Genomic DNA, 26,684 nt, shown 5'->3' with positions numbered 1-26,684 from the left:
CTATAATTCACAATTTCATTATCAATCACCTTCATTATCTAATCATTTCTAAAAACATTACCAGTTTAATTAGCAACTTAAAAATGATCACAAAGAGTGAAGGAGATAAACATTATAATGCATGCAACTGCTTGACATGTTCTAAGTATTCAAACAAACACCACTGTCATGATAGTTTCACCATTGCTAGAGTTATCCTACTCCACTATTAAACCTGTTTCACCTAATGTGTGAACTATATAGCTTGAGGGAAACTTTGGCGATTTGCCAATTACTTGTAGTGCCATCTTATAGCTAAAGATTGAGCTTGAATCCACCAAAATTTCCTTCTATAATTATGGTAGTACATAAGTAATTATCAAACTACTATAGTTGTGGGAATATACCTATAAAGCACAGTACCAAATTATAACTGCATTCTAGCTCACAAGCTTAGGCTTCCACACACATCCTGCAGCTTTGTGACTTTATAGGACCATAACTCAATTTAGGAGTATGTTATCACTTTCACATTTTGACTTGTTATTGCACAATGCAATGAAAGAATTGTGTGAAAATTGTAGATCAATAGCACACTGAGTGGTAAAGTTACAACTGGTTAAAGTCAAGGAATTGGATGTGTGTGGAAGCCTGGTTTTGTCAAATCTGGTCACATATTATTTCTAGGCATCCCATTACACTACTGCATTATGTGATTGGATCTGCAGGTGAGCATCTGGGCGCATAAAAATTAGCCTACATTTTCACACTTTCACAACATTGTGCTCTGGCCACACAAGTTTAGCACAAATTATACATTTTAATTGGCTCAATAATAAAAGTTACAGAATATAAATATTCTATATTTACACTGAGATATTGATCTGTCGTGATGAGGTGTAGTTTATGCCAAGATTCTCTGTTTTAGTCAAGTACTACATTATTTACCACAATGAAACTCCCATCGGTCAGCATGGTTTGCAATTGGTGCAAGTGACTATTGGCTATATAGTTATCAGATGTTCAGGTATGCCATTCCATTTTTAAAGAAATAATATAATTTCTACATTCATACAAATTTCAATACTATAACTACATTCGTAGTTGTACACTTTTGGCTTAAACAATAGTGCAAAAAAACAATCTTCACTGTAACAGGGTACAAGGGCATTAGCTATCATCATAAAAGGATGTTTATCATGAAGAATAGTAGCAGCATCCGAGTCTGACATTTCTTGACAATAATACCTTGTTCCCAACATCTCTAGGTACACAACGGTTAAGGTGTACTCACCACAGTAACAATATGGTATACTATAGTTTTATCTTCAAAATCATTTACAACCCAGGCTTCAATATTCTCTATCACTTTTAATAATGTCTCCATCTCATCAGGATTAAACCAATAATGAATCATTACATGATATTCTCTGATCATGTAGGAGTTCTCTGTATCAGATTTGAAGTGAGGAATCAATGATAGAAGTAAACAATTACCAACCAAAGGTTGGTTTTCAGGTATTGAAACCATAATCTGTAGCTACAGGTATCTATCTATCTTGTGCTTAACAACTCTATAATCATTTAGTATGGCAACACTAAATAGATTATATGTGAAGTTTACATTTTCCTATCAAAAATAATGACCAGAAATCAACCTCATAATACCATCAAAAAGCTTGGCAATATTGGTTGGGGATTACATAACTGTATCGCATCTTCAAGAAACCTGAAACACTTTTAATACATGCTCTACTGAAGCATTTCACTAAAGTTTTATTACACCAGCGCACTTGCTACAGACATGAGTAAGCTTTACTGTGAGGAATTTCTTCATGGTGGATTTCTGAAGTCATCATGAGGAGCTGATTTCCTACAAGCTTTACAAATATATTATGGTATACTACAAACACAACTCATACTCAACAGAATTGTAATTTGACCCTGCAGCATGCTGTGTATTTGAACATATCCAAGAATTATAAGCAAATCAAACTGATAGGGTTTACCTCATAACAATAAGCAAGTATAATAACAATGATGCTCATTATAATTATTATGTAGGCTGGGGGACCAGGAAAGAAGGGATGGTGTCCCACTCTTGTTGGTCCCTTCCTCCGACCTACATAATAGTCTTGACAAATGATCAAGAAGTAACGTTATTTCTCATATCTTGACAGGTTGTTATGATTTCTCTAAATATTTGATGTCAATAGACCACTAGTAAGCTACACACATGCATAATTATATATCCAAACTTTTGGACTACTCATCTCTATACTATTATACTGCTGTTAATGTGTAGGCCCCATAAAAGCAAAGCAAAGCTAAATAAAGGGCTACAGCCTTCCCACTGTTATACTACAGGTGCACACATTTTAGGGATACTAACTGTTATGTATTATGTAATACGAATATTATTATGAACCAACTTGATATACATGTATAGATATATCCATAATTATACAAAAATTTGGAATACAGTTGCAGTACATGAAGGTAAAAATTCATACACAATTGTAGTCATAATAATTATTGAATCCTCATGCAACAGTCAAATACATATTCTATATGCAAGCACATTTACTTTCTATTGACGGCTCTCTTGTCTTTACAAAATTGTTGGCAAGCAGACCCCACCTTTCGAAGTGCATTTTTGATGTCTGTAAACTGGACAGCAAGTAACAGGATTACCCATGGTAGAAGCCCCAGTAAAAGATTCGTTACACTGTTAAGCTCGATTTGTAAATGAGACTCTATTTTATCTCTCATTGCAGTACATGAATTACCATTGTTAAGACCAGGTAGTTGACAAAGAATGTACTTCAGTAGTGTTTCTGTGATGATTTCTGAATCTCTGACATTGATACCCAAAGTAATTAGAGCTATTATTCCAAAACCAACAATATAAGATAGTATCAGGAAGACCTTCACTTCTGGTATGCCAACCTGTATGTTGCAGAAATATTTTGATGATTCTTTCTTGAATAGTTGTTTCCTCTGAACATGATAAAATGTATTTACATAAATACATGCATTTATGTCAACAATTAATAATTATAGTGTACCACTGTAGTAGTACCAGCCCCAGAATAAGTAATAATAATAACGTATCTATTTGTGTGCAGTCCTGGCATCATTCTCAAAACTCCAGCTATATATGCACACATAATCTATTACAAATATATGCTAGCTACATGCCCTTTACCTCTTGATCTATTGATGAAATACAATAATAATATTACATATATATTAATCATTCACCATCGCCATATTACACTGTGAATGCAATCCCTATAGGTTCTTGTAAGAAGGCTTACAGATTATAGTTCTAAAACTAGTCAATTCACAAGAAAATCTTATATTAAAATGCAAAGGAAATTACACAAAGGAATATAAATAGTATATTATACTAACCTTGACTAATGTCCAAAGAACAATAATGAGTAGAACCGATCCACCTCCACATATCATGCAAAGTGGCAAACACAGTGTGTAAAATAAGAATATTCTTGAGGGAGCACAGAATATTGGAGGAAAACGAGACACTATGTATTCTGATTGCACTGAATATGTCACTGGTGCAATAATACTAATAAAGATTGCTCCAGAAAGCTCTAACACATGAAGTACAACTGACTTTTCCTTGTCGTCATGTTTCTTTGACCATATTGGAAACATAATTTTCATAAATAGATGACATGAATGTTGAAACCAGAGTATGCCAATAAGCATCAACAACCAGTGGTAAGAAAAACCTGAGTGTGAAGAATTCAGCATGGCCAGATTAATAACACAATAGCAACAACAAATTTGCTGAAAAAATTGATGTACTTTTCACCCAAAACTTACAGTAAGCCACACAGTCAAGAAAGTAAAAGGTGCACTGTAAAAAATTAGTAGTGAATTGCTCTGCCACAATACTCACTACTTTTTGCAGTGAACGTCACTACTTGGTGGTCGATGTAGTGACGTTCACTACAAACTTAGTAGTGAACGTCACTACACAAAAATAGTGAGTATTGTGGCAGCCATTAGTAGTGACGTTCACTAGTTTGTTTTTACTGTGTGGATGCCTCAAATAAACACACATGAACAGCATTAGTTTAATTTTTTTTATCCTTATGGAAACTTCAGATGATTTTTTTTACAACTCTGTTCTTGGCTGTGTCTAGGATTTGGTATCACAGACAAATAATTTTCATATATTCATTCTAAATCACTCACCTAAAACAAGGCAAGTCAGTGCATGAACGATTTTTTCCTATCACACTTGCACCAACAGTTTACAAACTTTTGGAATTGCAGTTTGTCAACAATTTTGATAATAAGGTTTTTCCTTAACCATTCCTATCTCTACTACTACTAGTACAATGAATTTTGTTATTACAATTAAATGTACTTTATATACGCAGGGAAGATTATCATCCGACATACAAATTTACTCCTCTCTGTAATCTGTATAGTCATTCCATGTCTTAAATCAACAAAGAATCTCTCTTAGACTTGGTGTGTTTGTAGTCAGTGCACATCACCCATACCATTTAAGCCCCATATATCACACATACCACAATCAGTGAAATTAACATTAACACAGTACAAATTACAATTAATTTACTAACTTGAGATGGACCAATTTTTCATGAAATATTCAAAATGTTTCAAAAATTTGTATGGGTGATGAACACCACAGGTAGTTACTACAAATACCCCAAGTTTCAGCAAAGATGACCTAGTGATTTCATATGAAATGATCCATATGTAATTGCACACATAGTATAAACCAATATGACTAAATTAGGTTGGTCTCTGATATTATTTGCTGTGCATGCAGGAAAGTAAATATTGCAAATCTTGACCAGCTCACACAGAGCCACATGGTAACGCTTTCACTCATTATTGAGATTATTTAGGAATTTGCAACACTTGACAATTTTAAGAGACAATCAACAACTTAATGTTTAATGGCAGCAACAACAGTTTGTGTGTTTATATGCTGCGCTGATATGGCTTTGATGATATTGGTGACAGTAAGCATCTCATGACAGAGACAAGATTCTTAGTACCTGTAGTTATTAGTTATAATATTGCAACTGACTCCTCACTAGTCCAGACAGACTAGCATACGTAAGACCTTCACTAGCTCCTCCATTCTTGATTGATTGATTGATTGAGTGATTTTTATTTTAGCTCAAATATTCAGCATAGCCATTCTTACATACAAGAGTGTACAAAGAACAAACATACAACTTCAATAAGCACTCAAGTGCAGAAGCAATAAGTACAACACAAGCACACAGATACAGGAACTATTTGTACACAACACAAATACACTACACAAAAAGATTACACAATCATTACACAACATAAAATTATACACTGAAGAAAAAGTGGAGGACAGAGCAACTAAATCAGGCAGAGATCATTCCACCAGAGTGCGGCAGAATTTCTAAACAGTTTCTTAGTAAAGGACAATCTACAGAAGGCTGGCTGAATAAATCTTTGTGAGGATCTAGTATGGTGCTTATAATTAGTTCCAAATGCTACTGAAGGATCCAGCAAGGTGCCATCACCAACATAAATTTTTTGTAAAGGACACAAGCAGTGGTACTTAATTAAAGATGAAACTGTCAGTCAATAAAGTTGGCACGATGTTCTGACACATGGTCAAATTTCCACAATAAAGCAGTGATACACACACCCAAATTATGTAAACGTTGTAAGTGATGAATGTTTTACTGAAATAGCAAAGGACTCCAAACCAGTAAACCATAAATCAGGCAAGATAACACATCTTGATGACTTCAGTTGGTAAAGTTTTCCTGTGGTAGTTAATCCAAATTAAATAAAAAGACGTCTTCTTACAAATAGTAGCTACGTACATGAGTTGACCAATCCAGTTTATTATCAAATGTTATTCCCAGTTACTTCTGAGAGATGGCTGTAAATTGGCACCTCTGTCCATGTGGAAATGGAGTTTTGGTAGATCACTGAGTCTGAAGGTGCAATGCATCTTGAGTGCTATAGAAAGCAGATGTGAGAAATACAGTTTAGCACTTAGGACCAGATCTGGAAACCACCTTTGAAAAATCCTGGAAACTGTACTCTTGATTACCCCACCATGGAAAAACTGCATCACCAGCTGGAAACTGTACATGTGCTACTCCAAATAATGGCCTGCCAGGCAAGGCTGTATACCTTTTGTGTATGTTACTGGACTTATGTAGAGGACCACATAAAAGAAGTTTTTCCCCCCTGGCAACCAAAATTTGAATTCCTTATCTCAGAACATGAACAGAGATCGACCAATTCAAGCACAACCTGGCTGGGCTATAACCTAATTATTAATTAGTAATCAATGTACAGTCTTGTGTGTGCAATAAGTAAGATCTTTTGTCTATTTTGTAATTGTACGTGCATGCATCTTTGTGCATCATGCTCTTTTTCTTGGTTGAAGTTAGTTTGTATTCACTTAACACATGTTTGATAGTCTTGTGTCCATGGTCTCGCTGAGACCACTTTTCCCTATTGCTTGTGTAGGGGGAACACTATATCATTTTCCAAGATCCGAAGTGTTAGCGGAGTCATAATTTATAATGTTGTGTCTTGTACTACTGTAGAAAGAGTGGAATGATGCATTAACTACTCAATAGGGGAAATGGTTACATACTCTACGAGATGATTCACTGTCATTGCCACCTTTCATATAATGGATCAATGCACAGGACCATTTTTAATTTTGTGTCAACCCAACACATACTAATAAAATTGTAGTGAGTAACTGGAATCTGCCTCCTGGTGGAGTTGAGTGTGACAGTGGCCTCCTTTCCCTTTCCTTGTATAAACACATTTTCACTTCATGACATCTCTTAACCGCATTTATCAATGCTCCTATACCATTAAAGGCCTAAATTAACCAAATGAAAGAGTATTAATTAACTTCAAAAGTTCACAGGGCAGCACAGTTTTTCCTAGTCCAACCTTTTATAATAGATGTCGTAAATAATAAGCACTATAGACAATCTAATCCAAAACAGCCAAGCTGTAAAAAAAGTGTGCGGCCCTCAAAAAGGCTATAGTGAAAAAAGATGTGAAATCCAAGGTGGCGGTCAAGAAATGGCTGTGATGGTAGGTTAATGGTAAAAATTTTAATAACAACAATTCAGGTGAATTTTGGTGCCGCTTGGTCAATTGGCACAAAATTCACCTGAATTGTCATTATTAAAATTTTTACCATTAACCTACCATCACAGCCATTTCTTGGCCGCCACCTTGGATTTCACATCTTTTTTCACCATAGCCTTTTTGAGGGCCGCACACTTTTTTTACAGCTTGGCTGTTTTGGATTAGATTTCACTTCTTTTTGTATTTGTATACCCCAAAGCCGGCCTATGGCCTGCTTTGGGACTTTTTTAACCTATCTTTTTTTCTTTACCACAGGAAAAAGAAAAGATGAAGCAGATGTACCTTAAATATTTCTGAATTAATCAGTAAATGTACAAATTATATATATAATACATATATTTATTACAGAACTGTCCATGGTGGTTTCTGTGTAACTGAACACTCTTCAAGGCAACTTCTTCTAGCTGATCTTTCTACAGGGTGATTTGTTTGTAGCTGAATTCTGTACAGGTGATTTGTTTGCAGCTGAGCTCTTTACAGAATGGTTTCTTTGTAGCGGAACTCTCTACAAGGTAACTTCTTCTAACTGAACTCTACAGGGAGATTTGTTTGCAGCTGAACTCTCTTCATGATGGTTTCTTTGTAGCTGAACTCTCTACAAGGTAACTTCTTCTAGCTGAACTCCCTACATGGTGGTTTCTTTGTAGCTGAACTCTCTACAAGGTTACCTCTTCTAGCTGATCTTTCCACAGGGTGATTTGTTTGTAGCTGATTTTTCTACAAGGTGATTTGTTTGCATCTGAACTCTCTATATGGTGGTTTCTTTGTAGCTGAACTCTCTACAAGGTGACTTCTTCTAGCTGATCTCTCTACAGGGTGATTTGTTTGTAGCTGAACTCTCTTCATGATGGTTTCTTTGTAGCTGAACTCTCTACAAGGTAACTTCTTCTAGCTGAACTCCCTACATGGTGGTTTCTTTGTAGCTGAACTCTCTACAGGTGATTTGTTTGCAGCTGAACTCTCCACATGATGGTTTCTTTAAATTTGTATCTGAACTCTCTACAAGGTAACTTCTTCTATATAGCTGATCTCTCTACAGGGTGATTTGTTTGTAGCTGAATTCTGTACCGGTGATTTGTTTGCAGCTGAGCTCTTTACAGAATGGTTTCTTTGTAGCTGAACTCTCTACAAGGTAACTTCTTCTAACTAAACTCTCTGCAGGGAGATTTGTTTGCAGCTGAACTCTCCACATGATGGTTTCTTTGTAGCTGAACTCTCTACAAGGTAACTTCTTCTAGCTGAACTCCCTACATGGTGGTTTCTTTGTAGCTGAACTCTCTACAAGGTTACTTCTTCTAGCTGATCATTCTACAGGGTGATTTGTTTGTAGCTGAATTCTGTAAAGGTGATTTTTTTGCAGCTGAGCTCTTTATAGAATGGTTTCTTTGTAGCTGAACTCTTTACAAGGTAACTTCTTCTAGCTGATCTCTCTACAGGGTGATTTGTTTGTAGCTGAACTATCAACAAGGTAACTTCTTCTAGCTGATCATTCTACAGGGTGATTTGTTTGTAGCTGAATTCTGTACAGGTGATTTGTTTGTAGCTGAGCTCTTCACAGAATGGTTTCTATGTAGCTGAACTCTTTACAAGGTAACTTCTTCTAGCTGATGTCTCTACAGGGTCACTAGTTTGTAAACGAATTCTCTACATGGTGGTTTCTTTGTAACTGAACTCTCTACAAGGAAACTTCTCCTAGCTGATTTCTCTACAGGGAGATTTGTTTGTAGCTGAACTCTCTACAGGTGATTTGTTTGCAGCTGAACTCTCTACATGATGGTTTCTTTGTAGCTGAACTCTCTACAGGGTAACTTCTTCTAGCTGATCTCTCTACAGGGCGATTTGTTTGTAGCTGAACTCTCTACATTGTGGTTTCTTTGTAGCTGAACTCTACAAGGTGATTTCTTCTAGCTGAATTATCTCTTTCTATAGTTGCATGAATTCCCTACAAGGTAATTTCTTCTAGCTGATCTCTCTACAGGGTGAATTGTTTGTGGCTGATCTCTCTACAGGGTGATTTGTTTGTAGCTGATCTCTATACAGGTTACTTGTTTCTAACTGATCTCTTGAATTCTCTTCGGGTGACTGCTCTATTAGGATGACTGCTCTATTAATAGGATGAATGCTCTATTAGAGAATCTCGATCTCGCACTTGCTACACCAAGTTGGATTTCGTGTTATAACTCCGTGGCTTTAAGTCTGATTCTTCTACACCATTGAAGAGCCTTTATAAGATGATAACTCCATCTGTACAGCGATTTTCAAAGCATTACCCCAAGCGGTTTACCTGGTAGGTGTGGCAAGCAGTCGTTTTTTATTAGCTAATCTCGATTGCGTAATTGTTACACACTGTTGGTTTTTTCGTTGTATCTTCCTGGTTTTTAGCTCGATTTCTTTCAAACCACAAAAGGTTTGAGGTTCAGTAGTTAACCTATTCATCCACCGATTTTCAGCTTCTTCCCATACGCGGTTTACCCTGTAGGCGTGACAACATATTGGTGTTATTTTTCGTGATTAATCGCTCATAACTCTTTGCCTGTTTATCGTATTCCAGCCAAAGTTGGTACAGAGATGCGCCTTTATACCTCCCTTCTGTGTGCAAAATTTCAAGGCGATCGGATATGGCGTTCGCGTTTTATAGCAGTTTTTGTAAGTGTGCGAAAAGAGGAAGAAAAAGAAGAAAAAAACGAAGAAACTAAGCCAATTTTTGAAGTCGCATATCTCGGGAACGCTTGAAGCGATTTCATCAAGGCAGCACAGAGCTATGGAAGTGCGAAAATTGCGTTTTCTTTCTTCCTGTCAATATACCGTATAGCGGAAAATTTTGGCGGGAGAAAATTTTGGCGAATTTGGCGATCGTGCATTGATTCGCCAAAATTTTACTCGCCATTTTCTAAACACTGAAAGTGTAGTAGACGCCGAGGTAGACGCTGTTCATTAGTGGGTGAATATTGTTACAGCGGTGAGTGGTTAGTCTTCCTATCCCATTGAATACAGTATATGGTTTTAGACTACTAATAGCTCAGGCAGATGGGCAATTCAGCTCAAGCGATTCAGCTCAGTCATAGATAATATAGATAATATAGTCCTTAATATATTATCTATATTATCTATGGCTCAGTGCCCTCGCCTCGCTTGCCACGCGCGCCCCAGTGACTTAGCGAGCTAGTGCATGCTGTTTTAATTACAGCTAGCTCTCGAGCTAGCTATTTGCATAAGAGCGCGTCGATTCGAATGAGAGGCATTGAACTGTAGTAAGCTTCGTCGCCTACGCAATCAGATTAAAATTGCGTAGGCAAAGTAATGTCATACATTCGCCAAAATATTATTCGCCAATTTCTGCCAATGATCAATTCGCCAAAAATTTCTCCCGCCAATATTTTCCGCTATACGGTACTCACGGGTGTTACGCGCCGGCTTCTTGGGCCGCACGACACACTACCGTGTGTCTTGATCCTGTGCTTTATAATTTAAAAACAGTTTTCTGGTAATGCCAATGATAATGGAGAGCTAGATTTATGTTACTACTTGCACTGTTAATTTATTACAATACAGAGTTTAGTGTAGTAATTCATTAATAGTGATATGAAATAGAGTAAAACATTGTATGGCCTTTAATCTAAATTCAGGGATGAAAAAGCTACTGGGTGTGTGTGACAGAATCAGCACTGGCTCACGTCACATTAGATGGGTTGTCTATTTTAGATACGAAAATTGCACATTTATAATAACAGGTTACTACCTGCCCATGAGTTGCAAAAGGAGTTAAAAATGGTAAAGAAAACATGAATTGCGGTGGAGATTGCAAAAACATTACAAGACATGTAAATAACTCACAGTAGTGGTTTCGATTGTTTATTAGGCATGCACATTTTAGTTTTTTGACCATGCAACTCACAACAATTAATCTTGATCAATATTCAAATTACCTGAGATTTGGCAAAACACTGATGGATACTTAACTGCCACATCTAAATATTCATCTGTGCAAAAGAATATCTCCTGTCCACCAAGAAATGGAATAAGAACCACACAAGCTAAAAACAAACAAAATACATCTATCATACTATGTTGTGCATAATATTTTTGGTAGGGTATATCGGATGGAGACAGAGTACATAGAGGTTCAGCAATGTGTAATGTGACGTAAACTCTAGTTCATTATAAAAGTATGTATTACATTCAGTTTGTAACATATGTATATGCATACGTAGCTTACCAACTATAAAACCACAGAGTGCTATATAAACTATTTGAATTTGCGGAAAGCTCAACCTGAAAGAAAAGTATTCAATACAATGACATAATCTGTTAACATGGATAAATGTGAAAAAGAAGGAACTGTGAAACTATATAGAGTCAATTATCAACTAACGGGCACTATGGTGTTCGAACAGCTGCCAACTCACTTCATAGAAATCCAACAGCCTAGGTTATTATACCACAACGTAGCCTACACTAAGCAGCAATTATCCTCCAATAATCAGGTAAGTAAGATTAATAGCGTGAGAGCTGCAGCTAATATTATGCAAGGTCCGATAAATTCCAGGTTCGAACAAAACCATCCATTTAGGAACATTGCGTTTTACTACCAGAAAACAATGCCCAATTTTTTCAAATTTATGTATAATATACCTGTGTTCATTAGTTACCAATGACCAAAAAATGGTTTCGATACCTGTAGCATAGAGGGAGTAAGAGCCTTACGATATTTGGCGGTATTTTCGAACGCCATTAATCTTTTATTTAGTCATGCTCAATGGTAGATTTTATGCTTCTGCATGAATTGCACCAGTGCTAAAGTACAGAAACCTGTAATTAAACACCTTGCATGTATGTAACTGTACTGTGAAGTTGATATCAAGGATATTTTCGTTGTTGCACTGCATTTTCAGCTCCTACATGAAGGAGATGCAAAAAAGTGAAAAAATGAAGTAAGGAGAAGTAACCTCCTGACCATCCCTATATGTTAATCTAGGTGGCCCACTACAAATATCATCATAAAAAATGAGGGACTTTCCTTTTTATACCCTATATGGGTGCAAAAGGATGCACGCTTTGTCGAAATTTTGCTACTTTATGCACCCATATAGGTAGATAAAGCAACGCCCTTTAAATTTTATGATTCTATTTGTGGTGGGCCACCTAGACTAACATATAGGGATGGTCAGGAGGCTGCTTCTCCTTACTTCATTTTTTCACTTTTTTGCATCTCCTTCATGTAGGAGCTGAAAATGCAGTGCAATAACGAAAATATTCTTGATATCAACTTCACAGTACAGTTACATACATGCAAGTTGTTTATTTACCGATTTCTGTACTTCAACACTGGAGTATTTCTTGCAGAAGCATAAAATCTACTGGTGGGCATGGCTAAATAAAAAAATTAATGGCGTTCAAATATAGACTACTAAAGATATCGAAACCATTTTTTGGTCATTGGTAGCTAATGAACACAAGTATATTATACATAAATGTGGGCATTATTTTCTGGTAGTAAAACGCAATGTTCGTAAATGGATGGTTTTGTATGAATCTGGAATTTATCGGACCTTGCATACTATTAGCTGCAGCTCTCACGCTATTAATCTTACTTACCTGATTATTGGAGGATAATTGCTGCTTAGTGTAGGCTAATTTGTAGTATAATAACCTAAGCTGTTGGATTTCCATGAAGTGAGTGGCAGCTGTTCGAAAACCATAGTGCCCGATAATTGATAGTTGACTCTACATACAGTACATGAAAATTTGTTTTTTCTTTGTACCTGACACATAGTGTAGTGTGCTGGGAATGGCACACTCTTTGCTATATATGCATTACCCTGCTATTAGGTACTCTTGTTAGTACATGTACTTGGATGTATCAAGACACACGATAGTGTGTCGTGCGGCCCAAGAAGCCGGTGCGCACACCGTGGGTATATTGACAGGAAGTGTACGTGATTGGAGAGCGGTGGTAGTGGCGAAAGTTCTTGTGCTCTTGTAAAAGGTGCCAGCAAAAATGTTCTGGCACCTTTTAATGCCACTGACCAGCTGAAACACAAGGCTAGAGACATGAACACGCACGCAACCTTGGACAGTTTCCCAGATGTTTTCCATGTAAAATACTTTTATTTTCAGTGGCACAGGTGGTCTTGAGAGCCCAATATTAAGGCTGGTAACATTATATGAACTATACTCGGCCATTTTCTGTTCATATACCAATTGCCCACCCTCACTATCACCCATGATGACGTATTTGTGTTACAGATACCGTCATGAAAAAAGTACTCAAACATCATGGTTATATCAATAGCTAGTGGATTAAAGTGAGATAAACACTTTGGTTGGCTGCATTCACAGTGAATTTGAAACTCGTAGCTTTTGACCTTCCAAAACTATACTGGATTGAAATGTTTAAAACCGCATCTCTTACCATCTATTAATGTATGTAGATATATGGTTTTCCCAAATTTGGTCACATACATACTTTATCCCTGGAATTCTACTATGTTTTCTTAAAATGTTAATTGCACTAGTTAAAATTTTTTATAGTTATGTGACTGTGAGTATCTTGGTCTCGCTGCTCATCTCGAGTGAGCAACAGGAGCCTGTTCATTGCTACATCTTGTTTACTGGAGCAAACATTGCACCTTATTGCATCTGATTGTTTAAGAATGTGGCAACATGTTATGATTGCTTAAGGGTGTGATTGCAATGCGGTTGTTTCATCCTAGCAAAAAATAAGTAACTAGTGTATGTAGCTACAGGTATAGTCTGATTTCTCTAAAATGAGAATAATTCACTACAACTACTAACACAACAAAATGAGTACAAGCCACAGGTATACTTCCTCTCAAGTGATTCAAATAGTTTGTGGCATCTAAGTATGCTACTCTAAGTATTGATACTAAAAATTAACACCTCTGTATGGTTTATTGCATGAAGAAGATGACCAGATAAAAGGATGGGAAAGTGCAGGAGGCAGACGTTTGTTGGAACCAGAAAAGGCACATGCTTTGCCACCTGTCGTGAGCAACATGTACGGCTTTGTTTGGGCTCTAGCCTTTTGACTGTGGTCAGGCAAGCAGGCAGGCAGACCAAAAATCAGGCTTTGGAGAAAATTTAATACGCATACACACTTATTGATGTTGTGGAAATATTTATGATCTTAGAGACTCCATTGCATATATTATAGTTTCTACGCTATTTGTAGCCTTGGTAATGTGAATGGCATTCAATCTGATCATGAGGGGCTCTAAAAGACACAGAAAACTTTGTCTGCACATTATGAGAAAATTATTTAAGCAAAGCAGATAACAAAAGAGCATGAGAAAAAGGAAGGTAATGTCGGGATTACCTTTTGAGTTTACGGTATCAGCCCCACACCATGACATCAGTATATCATCACCAATGACACCTTGTCTTGTCCAGAAAGTATAACAGTCAGGCTACTTCATTCTTTACATTGTTGATTTGTTTTGTGAATTATATAGTGAACAATCATGAGCTAGACCACAGGTTACTAATTAGTTAGTAATCTCCCACTGCAAGCTTCTATCCTGGGTAGTAAATGGCACTAAAATATTGTGTAAATTTTTGAACCTTTTCACTAAAATGGCCAAATGTAGTAACACATCATTAAAGAAGCCTGCATGGTGACCGGTTTAATTTGGGGAGCTTGAAAGATCATAAACATAACATAATAATTATGTGGCTTGGCATATTATGAAAATTATAGTACATTTCAGTTAGTTGAAGCCAGATGGCTTTGTAGGATAGACATGTATGCAGAGCACTGTATGCATTCAAGACTACTTACATTGACTTCCTTCTTATGATAGATACAATAAATAATAGAATTCCACCAGAAAGTGCCAACACAGCAGCAATTATCGTTGTAATTTTTTCTTGCAAGTTATTATTAGCACTATGTGATGAAAACCCTCCACACAGTGGTCGGCACAAGCCACAGTAGTTTTTAAACTGATGGTGACATTGTAATGATTGCATTGTTAATTGTGTAGCGTTATCGTCAATGGTCAGAGTATTCTTGTCAACATGACTGAAATGTTCACAGACTGGTAAAAGTAATGATGATGCTGACACCATAACCAGCCTCCACTCAAAAGTACACACCACATCACGGATATTACTACACTGTTCCTGGCTTATAAAGTTGACACTACCATTACCATCACATGGGGGGTGTATATATTGGCACAGAAATGGTAACACAACTTCAGCACATTGTTCACTGACAACACTTGTACCAGAGTATCGATTTAAAAGCTCAATAAAATTAGCAACGTCGTTGTCAGATATTCCTTTCAATGTACATGTAGACAATGAGATAACATTTTCATCCAAAATTTTCAAACATAGTCCATTGTAACTTGAACAGGTATCATCATACAAGGGTAAGGTGGTAGAAGTGTTGACATCCTGTGCAAGATATGCAAAAATAACTTAAAGAATTATACATCTAAACAAGTTGCTATAGTCCCTTGAAATTCAACTTACATTGTACTGCTAGTGCAGATCTATAGAGATATGGAGATAATCTTAATATGTTTGTTTTGCATAATCTGTAGACTGAATTATGTTGTGTAGGTAAGCAGTGTTCATTAGTGCTGAGCGATAGTAAAAATTTTACTATCATGATGGTTACTCATTAAATATCGCGATAGTGAATACTATCCCGATAGTTTATGAAACACTTTGTTCTTAACAAAGTCTTAGTTGTATAGCTATGATTTGCAGTCATATAGAAAGTTATTTTGCATGCACAGGACATTTGTTAATTTACTGCGTGGGCGGCCGGTGAATATGGACTTTGGTATAGTTTTTATATGCCACTCCTTTGTAAGAAAGCTGGTAATACCAACTGTAAAACAGTATAGAAGGGTTGTTAATACCATTTTAATGCAGATCTGAGCTTATCATAACTATCACGATAGTGATATCCCTACTATCGCGATAACGATAGTGATTTACTATCGCGATATATCGCACTATCGATACTATTGCTCAGCCCTAGTGTTCATACTAATTTCAGTGATGAGGGATCAAAGCCATTAGTCCACTCCATATTGATTTCCTGTCCTGTTTGTCATCCTGATCACACAAATTTTGGCATGCACATAGGCAGGAAATTCCATTTTCTATTATGATGCAAAACAATAGGCGACGCGTATCTACGTAGATATTTCAGTTGTTTTTCCCTTATTTAAAGAAGCTACCACAGCTTTGTTAAATTTCTTTTAATATACTATATTTGAGACTGAATGTATTAAAAATGCAGGTAGCATTGTCATGCCCACCCCTGAGTAGGGTTGGGGAATATGGTGGGGAATACAGGGGATTTGACAAAGTCTATAGTGTCAAATTCCCCAGGGAGATTGGAAACAGTGGAAATTGAAACTGAAAAACTAAAATTGTTCAAAACTTTATATTAACAGGTACCTCTTAACAAAGACCACATCTATAATAAGACCACCTGTATAATAAGACTGCCTCTAAAAATAAGACCACCTCATTATAGTAGTTATGTCAAGTAGGTCCGGCTAAGGTGTATTCATAATGTAATAAAGTATCAATCAATCAAACAGTACTTAAAAGTTAAAATGACAGCTGCATACAGGGTTGTACAAAAGGATATACTATCTTACTGTGCATGCCAAGACCTAAAGTCAATCACAAATGAAAATGGAGCAATTGTATGCATAATTTACTCCGCTGATACTGGATGTGATAATGGATTTCTCATGAATTGTACATGATTTAGGAGTTGCATAGTTACAAAATCAACATTAATGATCTTGGACTTTGTGTCTTGATAATTGTTAGGCACTCGTAATAAGCATCTTCGAAGATTTAAAAACCTGAGGTGACATCAGTAATTGTGACCGGATTTGCGAAAAGGTACCTTTTCCACACATTTGACATACCAGCAAACAAAATGATGTAACACTTGACTCCTTATACTGTTTAACTTGCTCTCAGCATCAAAATGTAGCTAGATACTGCAGCTACATTCATTGAAACTTTCAAGCAATTACATGTCATGATTAAAAAGTTATGAAGCTTTAAAGTTCAAAAAATGGGTCAAATTTTGTGTGTGAAAAAGGTACCTTTTCGCAAATCCGGTCACAATTACTGAGGCGCAAGTAATAATATTATTGACATCACCTCAGGTTTTTAAATCCTCGAAGACATCTATCACAAGTGTCTAACTATTACCAAGACACAAAGTCCAAGATCATTAATTTAACTATGCAACTCTTAAATCATGCACAATTCATGAGAAATCCATTATCAAATCCAGTATCAGCAGAGTAAATTATGCACGCAACTACCCCTTTTTCATTGTGACATGACCATGGACTTTAGGTCTTGGTAAGGTAAGATGGTGTATCCTTTTGTACAACCCTGCAGCTGTCATTTTAACTTTTAAGTACTGTCTGATTGATTGATACTTTATTACATTATGAGTACACCTTATAGCCTTTTTGTTGAACCACATAACTACTATAATGAGATGGTCTCATTAGAGGCGGCCTTATTATACAGTGGTCTTATTACAGAGGTGGTCTTTGTTAAGAGGTACCTGTTAATATGAAGTTTTGACCAATTTTATTCAGTTTTTCAGTTTCAGTTTTCAATTTCCACTGTTTCCAATGTCCCAATTCCCCAGTACTGGGTATAAGAAGCTTGTTAAATCCCCACCTCAAAAGAGGGGTTTCTATAGGGAATTTAATTTACATAGCATAATAATTTTTGGTTCAGCAAACTGCTGCTGTCAAAAGCCCCAGGGTGGGGCAAGACGTAGATGTCAAATTCTCAGTAGGTGTATGGAGACCCTATATAGGGGGAGGGGATTGACATTGATAGGTGCCGGCATTCTGTTTGCCATAGCTACAGTTAGAAGCAAGCAAAATTCAATAAACCCAACCATAATGTGTAAAACCCTAAAATACATCTGTCCAGCTAGTAGTCCAATGTTCCCTGCTATACACATACCTGCATCATGGTGTCTGTTGAGCAATTACTAAAATTGTAATCATCGATTACAGCTCGCAGTTTTCCTGAGCTGTGATCATCACCAGTAAGGTAAAGGATGACAGGTATACAAAATGCGACAGCAGCAACTACGCACAGTGAAGCTAAGGCGAAGTTTTTGAACCAAACAGACAGCCTTTTATTGGCGCATGTATTTTTCAAGTCGACCTTCAAATTCGATCCAGGACCATCACATTGCACAGTGCTGGAACCGTCCAGCTCACTTGCTTGCTGCGAGTCTGTGTTTTCAGATCTTTTTGCAAATAAGGATGTTGAAAATGTGTCTGCAGTAGTATCATCACCGTTACGGTAACTAGCAATCCATCGAGCAGTCGACCACACTCGTGTCGCCATGCTGTAAACGTAGGCTCTTCACTTTCAGTTTCCCACTTGACCAAAGGCAACAATAGGGGGTGGTTTGAAGTTTAAGGAAAGTTTTGATTGATCAAAATCTTGTGCATGTGATTTCCGTAATTTTCGGGCGTGTACAGTATACAGTAAAACCCGGAATTTATTACAACATCAAATTCTTTGCAGTTGATGTTGCCACGATTTATAATGAAATCATAATTATCTGCTTAGAAGATTGCTCTAAGTTGCAAGATGATTTACTTATCAGCATAGGCGGTGGAGACGGGGGGCCATGCAGGGGGGCCATGATGGCCCCCCACTTTTATGGGACACTGTTTTGCAAGAAAAGATCGAGATACTCTAATTACATTCAGGATCTGTATACTCTAATAGAGCAGTCCCGGCACAGTATTCAGAGAAGCAGTGTAGTAAGTTACTTATATTAGCTACGTAGTCTATGTGTAGTTAAAAATAAGAACATATAATTGGCGGAGAGCAGCTATTGTCAGCAGGCTGTGACCTTTTTTTTTTTTTTGGTCTTCAACTTACAGCTGGCCTGGCCCCCTCACTTTTTGGCCTGCTCCACCGCCCCTGCTTAGTTATGAACATAGAATATTTCTATGGATTGTGAAGTGGCCAATTAAGTTTGCAAAATGTGATGCATTTAAATAGCTATAACGATGGAAAACGTCAATATCTACACCTATATCTGGATTTCACCTGTTCGATACTTGGGAATTTTATATAGATTGGTTTGATCGCTGTCGCATGCATGCATAACTGCTGCCAATTTGAAAGCTAGCTAGCTAACTACCAAGTGTCTAAAATTTATGCATCATTCACTCTGCGGTTGTTTCCGGCTCTGTTGCAAAGTCTCAGTGCCCCAATGTGTATGGACAGTACTTGAGTATGCAGCTCAAGTGTGGATCGTACAATCCCATAATAGCTACTGCTAAGAACATTAAATGCACTTGAATTAGTCAAACTTCTGGCCAGTGTTTATTCTAGGATTTCTCCTTTGGGAGGAAATCAGGAATTTGGGGGGTGACCAGGTGAAAAGTCTGCATATATAGTTGTCCAAGTTCACAACTATGGAAATAGTTGCCAAACTGGATAGTAAGACCAAGAGTTGATAATATATAATACAATATATTATCAACTCTTGGTAAGACTGTGTCATGAATGTTGATTTAGATTTTTGTGATTGGGTGAAGCCAGATTGTATGGTGGGTAGAGCTTGATGCATGAATGTATGCAGCTGCATCGTCTGCATGTATAGCTACATATTCTATTAGTAATGCACTGCATATCAAGTGTTGAATCTTTACAATTTGTGTGAGATCAGTACCATCGTTGTATGTATGATACCACAAAGCACTAGCAAATTACAACATCTGTATGGGTGGATGTCTTTAACAACATAATTTAAAACTTAGGATGTTTGAAATTAAATAGGGCATTTTCATAGTTATAGCAAAACAAGTTTTTTCTTTAATCTTAATATTAAACCTGGGGGTATTTGTGCTGGCTATGCATGCTATTTTGAAAGAAGAAATTTTTACAAAATTGCACTTTCTGAGATAAAACTTAAAGCACAATTTTGAGAGTTAATTAAGCATGCTATTTTTTTCTATACTAGGTAAACTTGGGCTCTCAGATATTGAACTTCCATCACTAATATTATATGCATGAATGTTTCTTAGTTCTACACTAGGAGATTTTTAAAAATTGATCTAATACTGAATTTGAGAGCACTATAATGTTGTGCTTGCGATTTTTGACCTGGGAAAATTTCACACTCTGAGATTGAATCTGAGAGCATTTTGAAGTTTCATGTGTCATTTTAAAACAAGCTTATAACCTATAAGTATAGTGTAGTTATCTCTCACAATTTTAGGGGGTTAGTATGAGATTTTAGGGGGGAAGTTCCCCCCCTAACATCCCTAGAATAAACACTGCTTCTGGCCTGCTGGGTTGCAGACAGCCAATAGCTATAGGATCCTGTCTTCCAGGGATCATGTGATCTAAACCATCGATGGAACTGAGACTACACCTTGGCAATTTGTCAAAAACACCTCTCTGTGTTTCCTTCCTATATTCTGCACCTGCACAGCCAATACTCCACTTTATTTGATTCTATTAATTTTACAGCCTAAATTCCAACCTGTGCTATACTCTCTCTATAGTCCCTCTACACTTTAAAATCTATATACTTTGTGAACACACACACCCTTCTTTGGAATACCATTCTGTATTGTATACTGAGCCTTAGCTACTGCTTTTTGTAAAGCTCTGTGATTTCACTTTTTTCATTGACTTTTCAAACTTGTTTTGTATTGCAGCTGTTTTGTCTCACATTTATTAATCATGAACCTCTGATCATGAACCATAAGACCAGAGTTGGATAAAACGTATGTTACTTTTAGAGTAACTATAACTAGTTACATTGCTTGTATCTAGTTACAACTGTTACTAAGCTACAACACTAGTTACAATTACTCAGTTATGCTCATGCTTCAAAAAAGAACTGCAAGTTTTGTTCACTAACTATAACTATACATGCTACTGTAAAATAAATACTCTGTGTACTGTACTCTATATAATTCAGGCTATGTAACAGACAGAACAATATTTGAAACTTATCTAAAATGGCCACTTTGCTGTACATGTAGCTATTGTAAGTAACAGCTAATATTTAGAGAAATGCACATAAGTTCTTCCCATACTGTATACGTATCTGAGTGGAGTGATCATGCAAACTTGTTACAATAACTATAGTACATTACAAACAGACACAGCAAGTTTTTGTGGACTGGCAAAATCCTATTAGAATGCACACCTAACAGCTACCTTGTAAAGCATCCTTCAACTCAAAACAACTTTCAACTCAAAACATCCTTCAACTGTTATAAGTATTCCTTTTTCCCAAGAACCATCCCCAAATGGAACCAATTGTCATTTAATGTTGCACAATAGAGAGTTTTGCTGTGAAACGTTTTACCGTAATCGTACTTGTACATTAACTTTATGCCCCAGGTGGATTCTGCTAATCAAATAGTGTATCTTAAATATGATGTTTTTGCTATTTAATATCATTTCATTTCACTGAGACGTATACACTCGGATGGCAAAGTGTACAAGCTAGGAGAATCCGAGGCTTGCTGGAGAAGTCAATGCATAACATATGTATTTTTTAATCTTTTTGATTTGTCATGAAACAGAAACAATCCATACAAGGCCCTTCTTTGCACTATTCAATGCCATTACATGCAGGAAGCCATATAAAATTACATTCAGCATTGGGTTTGCTCATGTACATTGTTTGTTTCTAACCTGTTTTGTGAAACTCAAATATAAGCCTGGAAGATTAACCTGAATGTGTTGAAAGATTTGTTCCAGATGGTTTTTAATGGTTACTATATATACATGCATGTATGTGAGTGGGTGAGTGGGTTGTGTAAACACACCCATCCATCAAGCCGTAGTTACACACTGAATATTCTGCATTGTGAGGTTGGCCACAAAGAATGGTAAAATGGTTGACTCTGTTTCAATTATGAAGTCTTACTTTTGTGGTTTGTACTTGTGAATACCTCGCTGTCTAATTTAATTGCTTAACCATAAGCTACATACATTACAAAAACAATTTCAATACACTTGCAAAAAATTATATATAGCTAACTACACAAAGTAGTACTAGAACAAAGGAACTATACAGTAGCCGCTTTAAAAGAGGAATGGTGGAAAATAGACAAAATGTTACAGTCCATAGCTAATGCAGCTCTTCAAAACTTTCTTTTGAGAATTTTGACCATTTGAAAGTGCTAGAGCTAGCACCACAACTCTTTAGCTTTCCATGCAGTGTAGAAATATTTAAGTATTTTTATTGGTATACATGGGAATTCCATAAAACATTTTGGCAATTCCATAAAACATTTTGGGAATTCCATAAAACATTTGCACATATGGTCCAGTGCAGGAAGAATAATGCTTGTGTCTACTGAGAATGAGTACAAGCTTAGTAGTTTTAGCAGTCTGGGGCTACAATTGATAGCTAGCAACTGCTGACCACATATAGATTTCTTCAGGGTGATACATATTTTTGACTATTAGCAGTATATGAACCCCTGCATACTTAGCTTGTATATACAAATCTCAAATCATGTGTACTTGTTAACATACTGTAATATTGCTGCTGGCTCCCAGCACCTATGGCAGAACTGCATTCCTCTTATAATATATGTAATACAATCTTGAGTCTTGGCTAAGATGGTTAATAATATAATATAATACAATCTTGAGACTTGGCTAAGATGGTTGACTTTGAATCCAAGAGGTAACACCACAAAATGTACAGGGAAACAGTTGCTTTGGCAAATAGTTGTAGTTATAATAGCTGTGCAATACCAGAGCTTATGATAACGTCCGGACACCGGACAAAATCCGGTCAAATTGCATAGGTGTCTGACCATAATGCAATTTGTCCGGACACAGTGTCCCATCAAAGCATAAAGAAGGAGCCTAAGGGCTGAGCTGGCATGCTATCAACAATAACATTCACTTGGTTGCCAGGAGATAGTATACATTCTTACAACCCAAGGGAGTGACCATAAATGTACCATTGCCAACCCACTGGTGTACTTTAACCACATAACAGCTGCAGTAAGGCATGTGATGTCTTACCACTATAATGTTTATTTGCTATGCTACAGAAGACATGTTGGGCATTCATCTCATGTCCAGTCAATTTTGGCAATTGTCCGGCCGATTTTGGTTTGTCAGGACATTGTGGCAGGACAACAGAGAATTCTTATCATAAGCTCTGCAATACCACCTTAACTAAGTTTGTGTATCATGATATCATAGCTGGGATATCACAACTATATTTTAGGCATTGATACCACACATGGCATGGCCGACAAGAAATAACCAAACTAATGTGCACATAAAGTTCATAATTAATTTTAGTGTACGTGAAGTTGCAAACTTTGTATCTTATTGCCAACATCATCAACCATCTACGTACATGCATGTAGTTATATTGCGACACCAAATCTTGGAGTAGAGCATTGCCACTTGCATCATGACACTAGCTGGTTAATATCAATAGCATTGCACAACTCTACTTTGTGACTGCATGCATAGACCTGTGAAAGTAGCCAAGCATGTGGGCACGAACTACACCCAATGGGTATATTTCAATTGGTACTAGTAATAGCATGGGTAGCAGTGAAATTTGGGATAAATATCACGAGTGTTGTATTGGAAATGGGGATAAATTTCACGAGGCGAAGCCGAGTGAAATTTACCATTTCCAATACAACAAGAGTGGTATTTATCCCAAATTTCACTGCTACCCATGCTATTCCCAGTTAATACCATACTCGCTGCATATGCTGCATTAGCTTTGCTATGTACGCAATTTGTCACTATGTACTAAACACGCATCGACACTAATTGGCACTACATTGTTAACATAAATTCTAGCCAATGAAATTGCAATTACAACTTTTTCACTGCTGTCAGTGAAATACGGGATAAATTTCACTGCTACTATTGAGACTTTTGTACGGGAAGTGAAACAGGTATGGTATTATAACTTGTATTATATACATGTTTAAAAAGCGGCTGTAAATTGCATGTGGCTATAGCCTGATGGCATAAGATGTTATAAGTCATAAAAGTTCTAACAATATTATAGTCCTATTTTTGTAGGCCCGGTTGCATATAATTTTATTTGCTACACAGGTACTAATAGCAAGACATTACATATATGGTATGTGATTTTTGCAATAAAAGTAAATCACAATTGTGAAACTTTCGAATTCAGGAAACTTTATAAATCAGCAACAAAGGAACTTGTTGCATCAAGACACATGTTAGTGTGTCATATAGCCAAGAAAACCAGCACACCACATGTATAAGTATATTAAAAAAAGATTTTTACACAGCTCCATGGTGCCTTCTCCAAACCACACCATAATAATGTAACAAAGCTAGGCAGACCACACTTCTCAAATTTGATCAAATTTGCTTCAATCAATCCCAAAACTAGCTATGAGTGGTGAGTGCAGTTTCCAGTGCAGGCTAGTGTGGTCTGCCAGTTAGGGAAGACTGCACTCCTCAAATTTGATCAAATTTGCAGCTTCAATTTTTCTTGTGAAAATAGTTAGAATCAGAATTTAGTCCTTTCTGTACACTTTACCAAACTTGCTATATTAAACATAAAACCTTTACTCAGATCAGTTGTCTCAAGGTGAAGTCACACACCAAGTTTGACACTATGTGTCAAGATTCATTATACTAGTAGATTTCATTAAACAAAAACACTGCATAACTGTTTTACTAGCAATTATTTGTTTGATGGACATTACCTATTCCTTGTTTTCCTTGTCAATAATAGTCTGGTCTGTTACATCACACTTTTGAAAAAATCATGATATAGTGGTCCATAGCACCAAACTTGGTACAGTGGCTCCTTTAGGATGCACTAAGTGATTTCAAGGGGCATCACCTAGAAGTGACCTGGTACCCTTTGGTCTATTAAATGTTTACCACAAAAATAAAAGCTGTTATAATATTCGTAAAAAAAAATGTTTAATCTTCCCGAGGTGCTACTGCATGTAGTGCTTCCATTGCATGGACAAAGAGTGCAAGGGACAGGAGTTTACTTGTTTACTGTTTAGCAAAACTGAATTATTATGCACTTCCTAGTGAATAGAGGCTAAGCTTTACACAGAAAATGTACATAGCTTGACACCAGAAAGCAAGATACATGTGTGATTACAGCACTGTCTTTAAAAGGTAGATCTTTCTCTAGGAAATACACAATAATGTAAAAAAGCTAGCTCCCCTTACACAGCTCTTTACTCATTCAGTGGAAAGTGTGCATATTTCAAAAACAAATAAAAGTTAATCTTATTGATAAATTAACAGTTCGATTGCAAATTCTGTTAAAATCTAAACTGTGGTTTTATTCTTCATACCTTTACCATACAATGATAACTGTGCAATCTGCTGCTCAATCCATTATGAAATAATAATTAGTAGTAGCACTATAGTATCTTTGGGAGGATTGAACATTATAATAATATATATATAACAGTTTTATTTTTGTGGCAAGCTTTTAGTTAATGTGCAATACTGAGGCGACTTTTAGGTGTCATCCCTTCTTAGGGAGTCACTGTACAATGTTGAGGACAAGAAGAAAGAGATCCTGGATAAAGACCACTTCACTCACTGATGTTCATTTTTAAACTCAAATTAGTAACAGAGTACAAGTGCTACAGCCGGGCATGATTGCACATCATCATGTCATGCAACCCCTTACTCCTCACTGTAATAAATCATACCGCACTACACCTATAAGTATAACTTTCTACCATCGATCAATGCATATGAAGAACATAAGGTTGTAGTCCATAATTCAGCCAGTATATACATATGCAGTACATCTGTTTGTAGTCCATATAATGGTAGTGTATAAATGTGATGGAATAATACAACCATTAAACCATAAACTATTATAGTTGTGAGAATACATCTTCAGCATGTTACAAAGTACTGTACCCATCCTTGCAAGTAAATATCTCTGTACCTCCCATTGTGTTACTATATGTGATTGGGCCTGTGAAAAAATAGCTATAATTATATAGCATATAAAATTAGCCTACTTTGTCACATTTGGTGACATAACCTTTTACATATGGCCACACAAATTTTAGCAGTTACACTTTAATTGACTTTATAATAATAATAAAGGTACAGAATATACAGATATTATTCTGTATTTGCACCGAGATATTGATCTGTCGTGTGATGGGGTGTAGCTTGTGCCCATGTATTTCCTGTTTTCATCATGTATGTACGTACGTACTTTACCACAAGAGAACTCCGTCTGTTTATAGTTTGACAAGCATGGTTTGCAATTGGTGCATGTGACCATTGAATATAGTTTTCAGATGTTCAGGTTTACTGTTCCATTTGTAAAGAAATAATTTCTATACACACTATACATTCCTATTATTTCAATACTATTATAACTAAACATGCGTAGTTGTACACTTTTGGCTTAAACAATAGTGCACCAACAATCTTCACTGTAACAGGGTACAAGAACATTAGCTATCATC

The 26,684-nt window shown here is 36.5% G+C and overlaps 1 protein-coding gene across 1 annotated transcript; it reads right to left on the bottom strand.

The window, feature by feature from the left end:
- Positions 1-2,412: 2,412 nt before the first annotated feature.
- LOC136244450 (uncharacterized) lies at positions 2,413-18,641 on the bottom strand. The gene is made up of 6 exons (XM_066036042.1): positions 18,163-18,641; positions 14,963-15,585; positions 11,381-11,436; positions 11,091-11,198; positions 3,397-3,737; positions 2,413-2,979 (listed from the first exon to the last, which is right to left on the bottom strand). The coding sequence occupies exons 1-6, from the start codon at positions 18,553-18,555 to the stop codon at positions 2,563-2,565; spliced, it is 1,938 nt and encodes a 645-aa protein (XP_065892114.1). The 5' UTR covers positions 18,556-18,641; the 3' UTR covers positions 2,413-2,562.
- Between the last annotated feature and the right edge of the window lie 8,043 nt (positions 18,642-26,684).

This window comes from Dysidea avara, chromosome 2 (assembly GCF_963678975.1).
Source record: "Dysidea avara chromosome 2, odDysAvar1.4, whole genome shotgun sequence".
NCBI lineage: Eukaryota > Metazoa > Porifera > Demospongiae > Dictyoceratida > Dysideidae > Dysidea > Dysidea avara.
This window is presented reverse-complemented; position numbering and strand designations above follow the sequence as displayed.

What these genes read in the sequence shown, in the direction of transcription:
- LOC136244450 (XM_066036042.1), bottom strand. Translation starts at nt 18,555, where the DNA reads ATGGCGACACGAGTGTGGTCGACTGCTCGATGGATTGCTAGTTACCGT. An exon ending in CAACAGACACCATGATGCAG is followed by an intron (nt 15,586 to 18,162) that starts GTATGTGTATAG and finishes TATCTTGCACAG; the next exon opens with GATGTCAACACTTCTACCAC. An exon ending in AGTGTTTTGCCAAATCTCAG is followed by an intron (nt 3,738 to 11,090) that starts GTAATTTGAATA and finishes CTTCACACTCAG; the next exon opens with GTTTTTCTTACCACTGGTTG.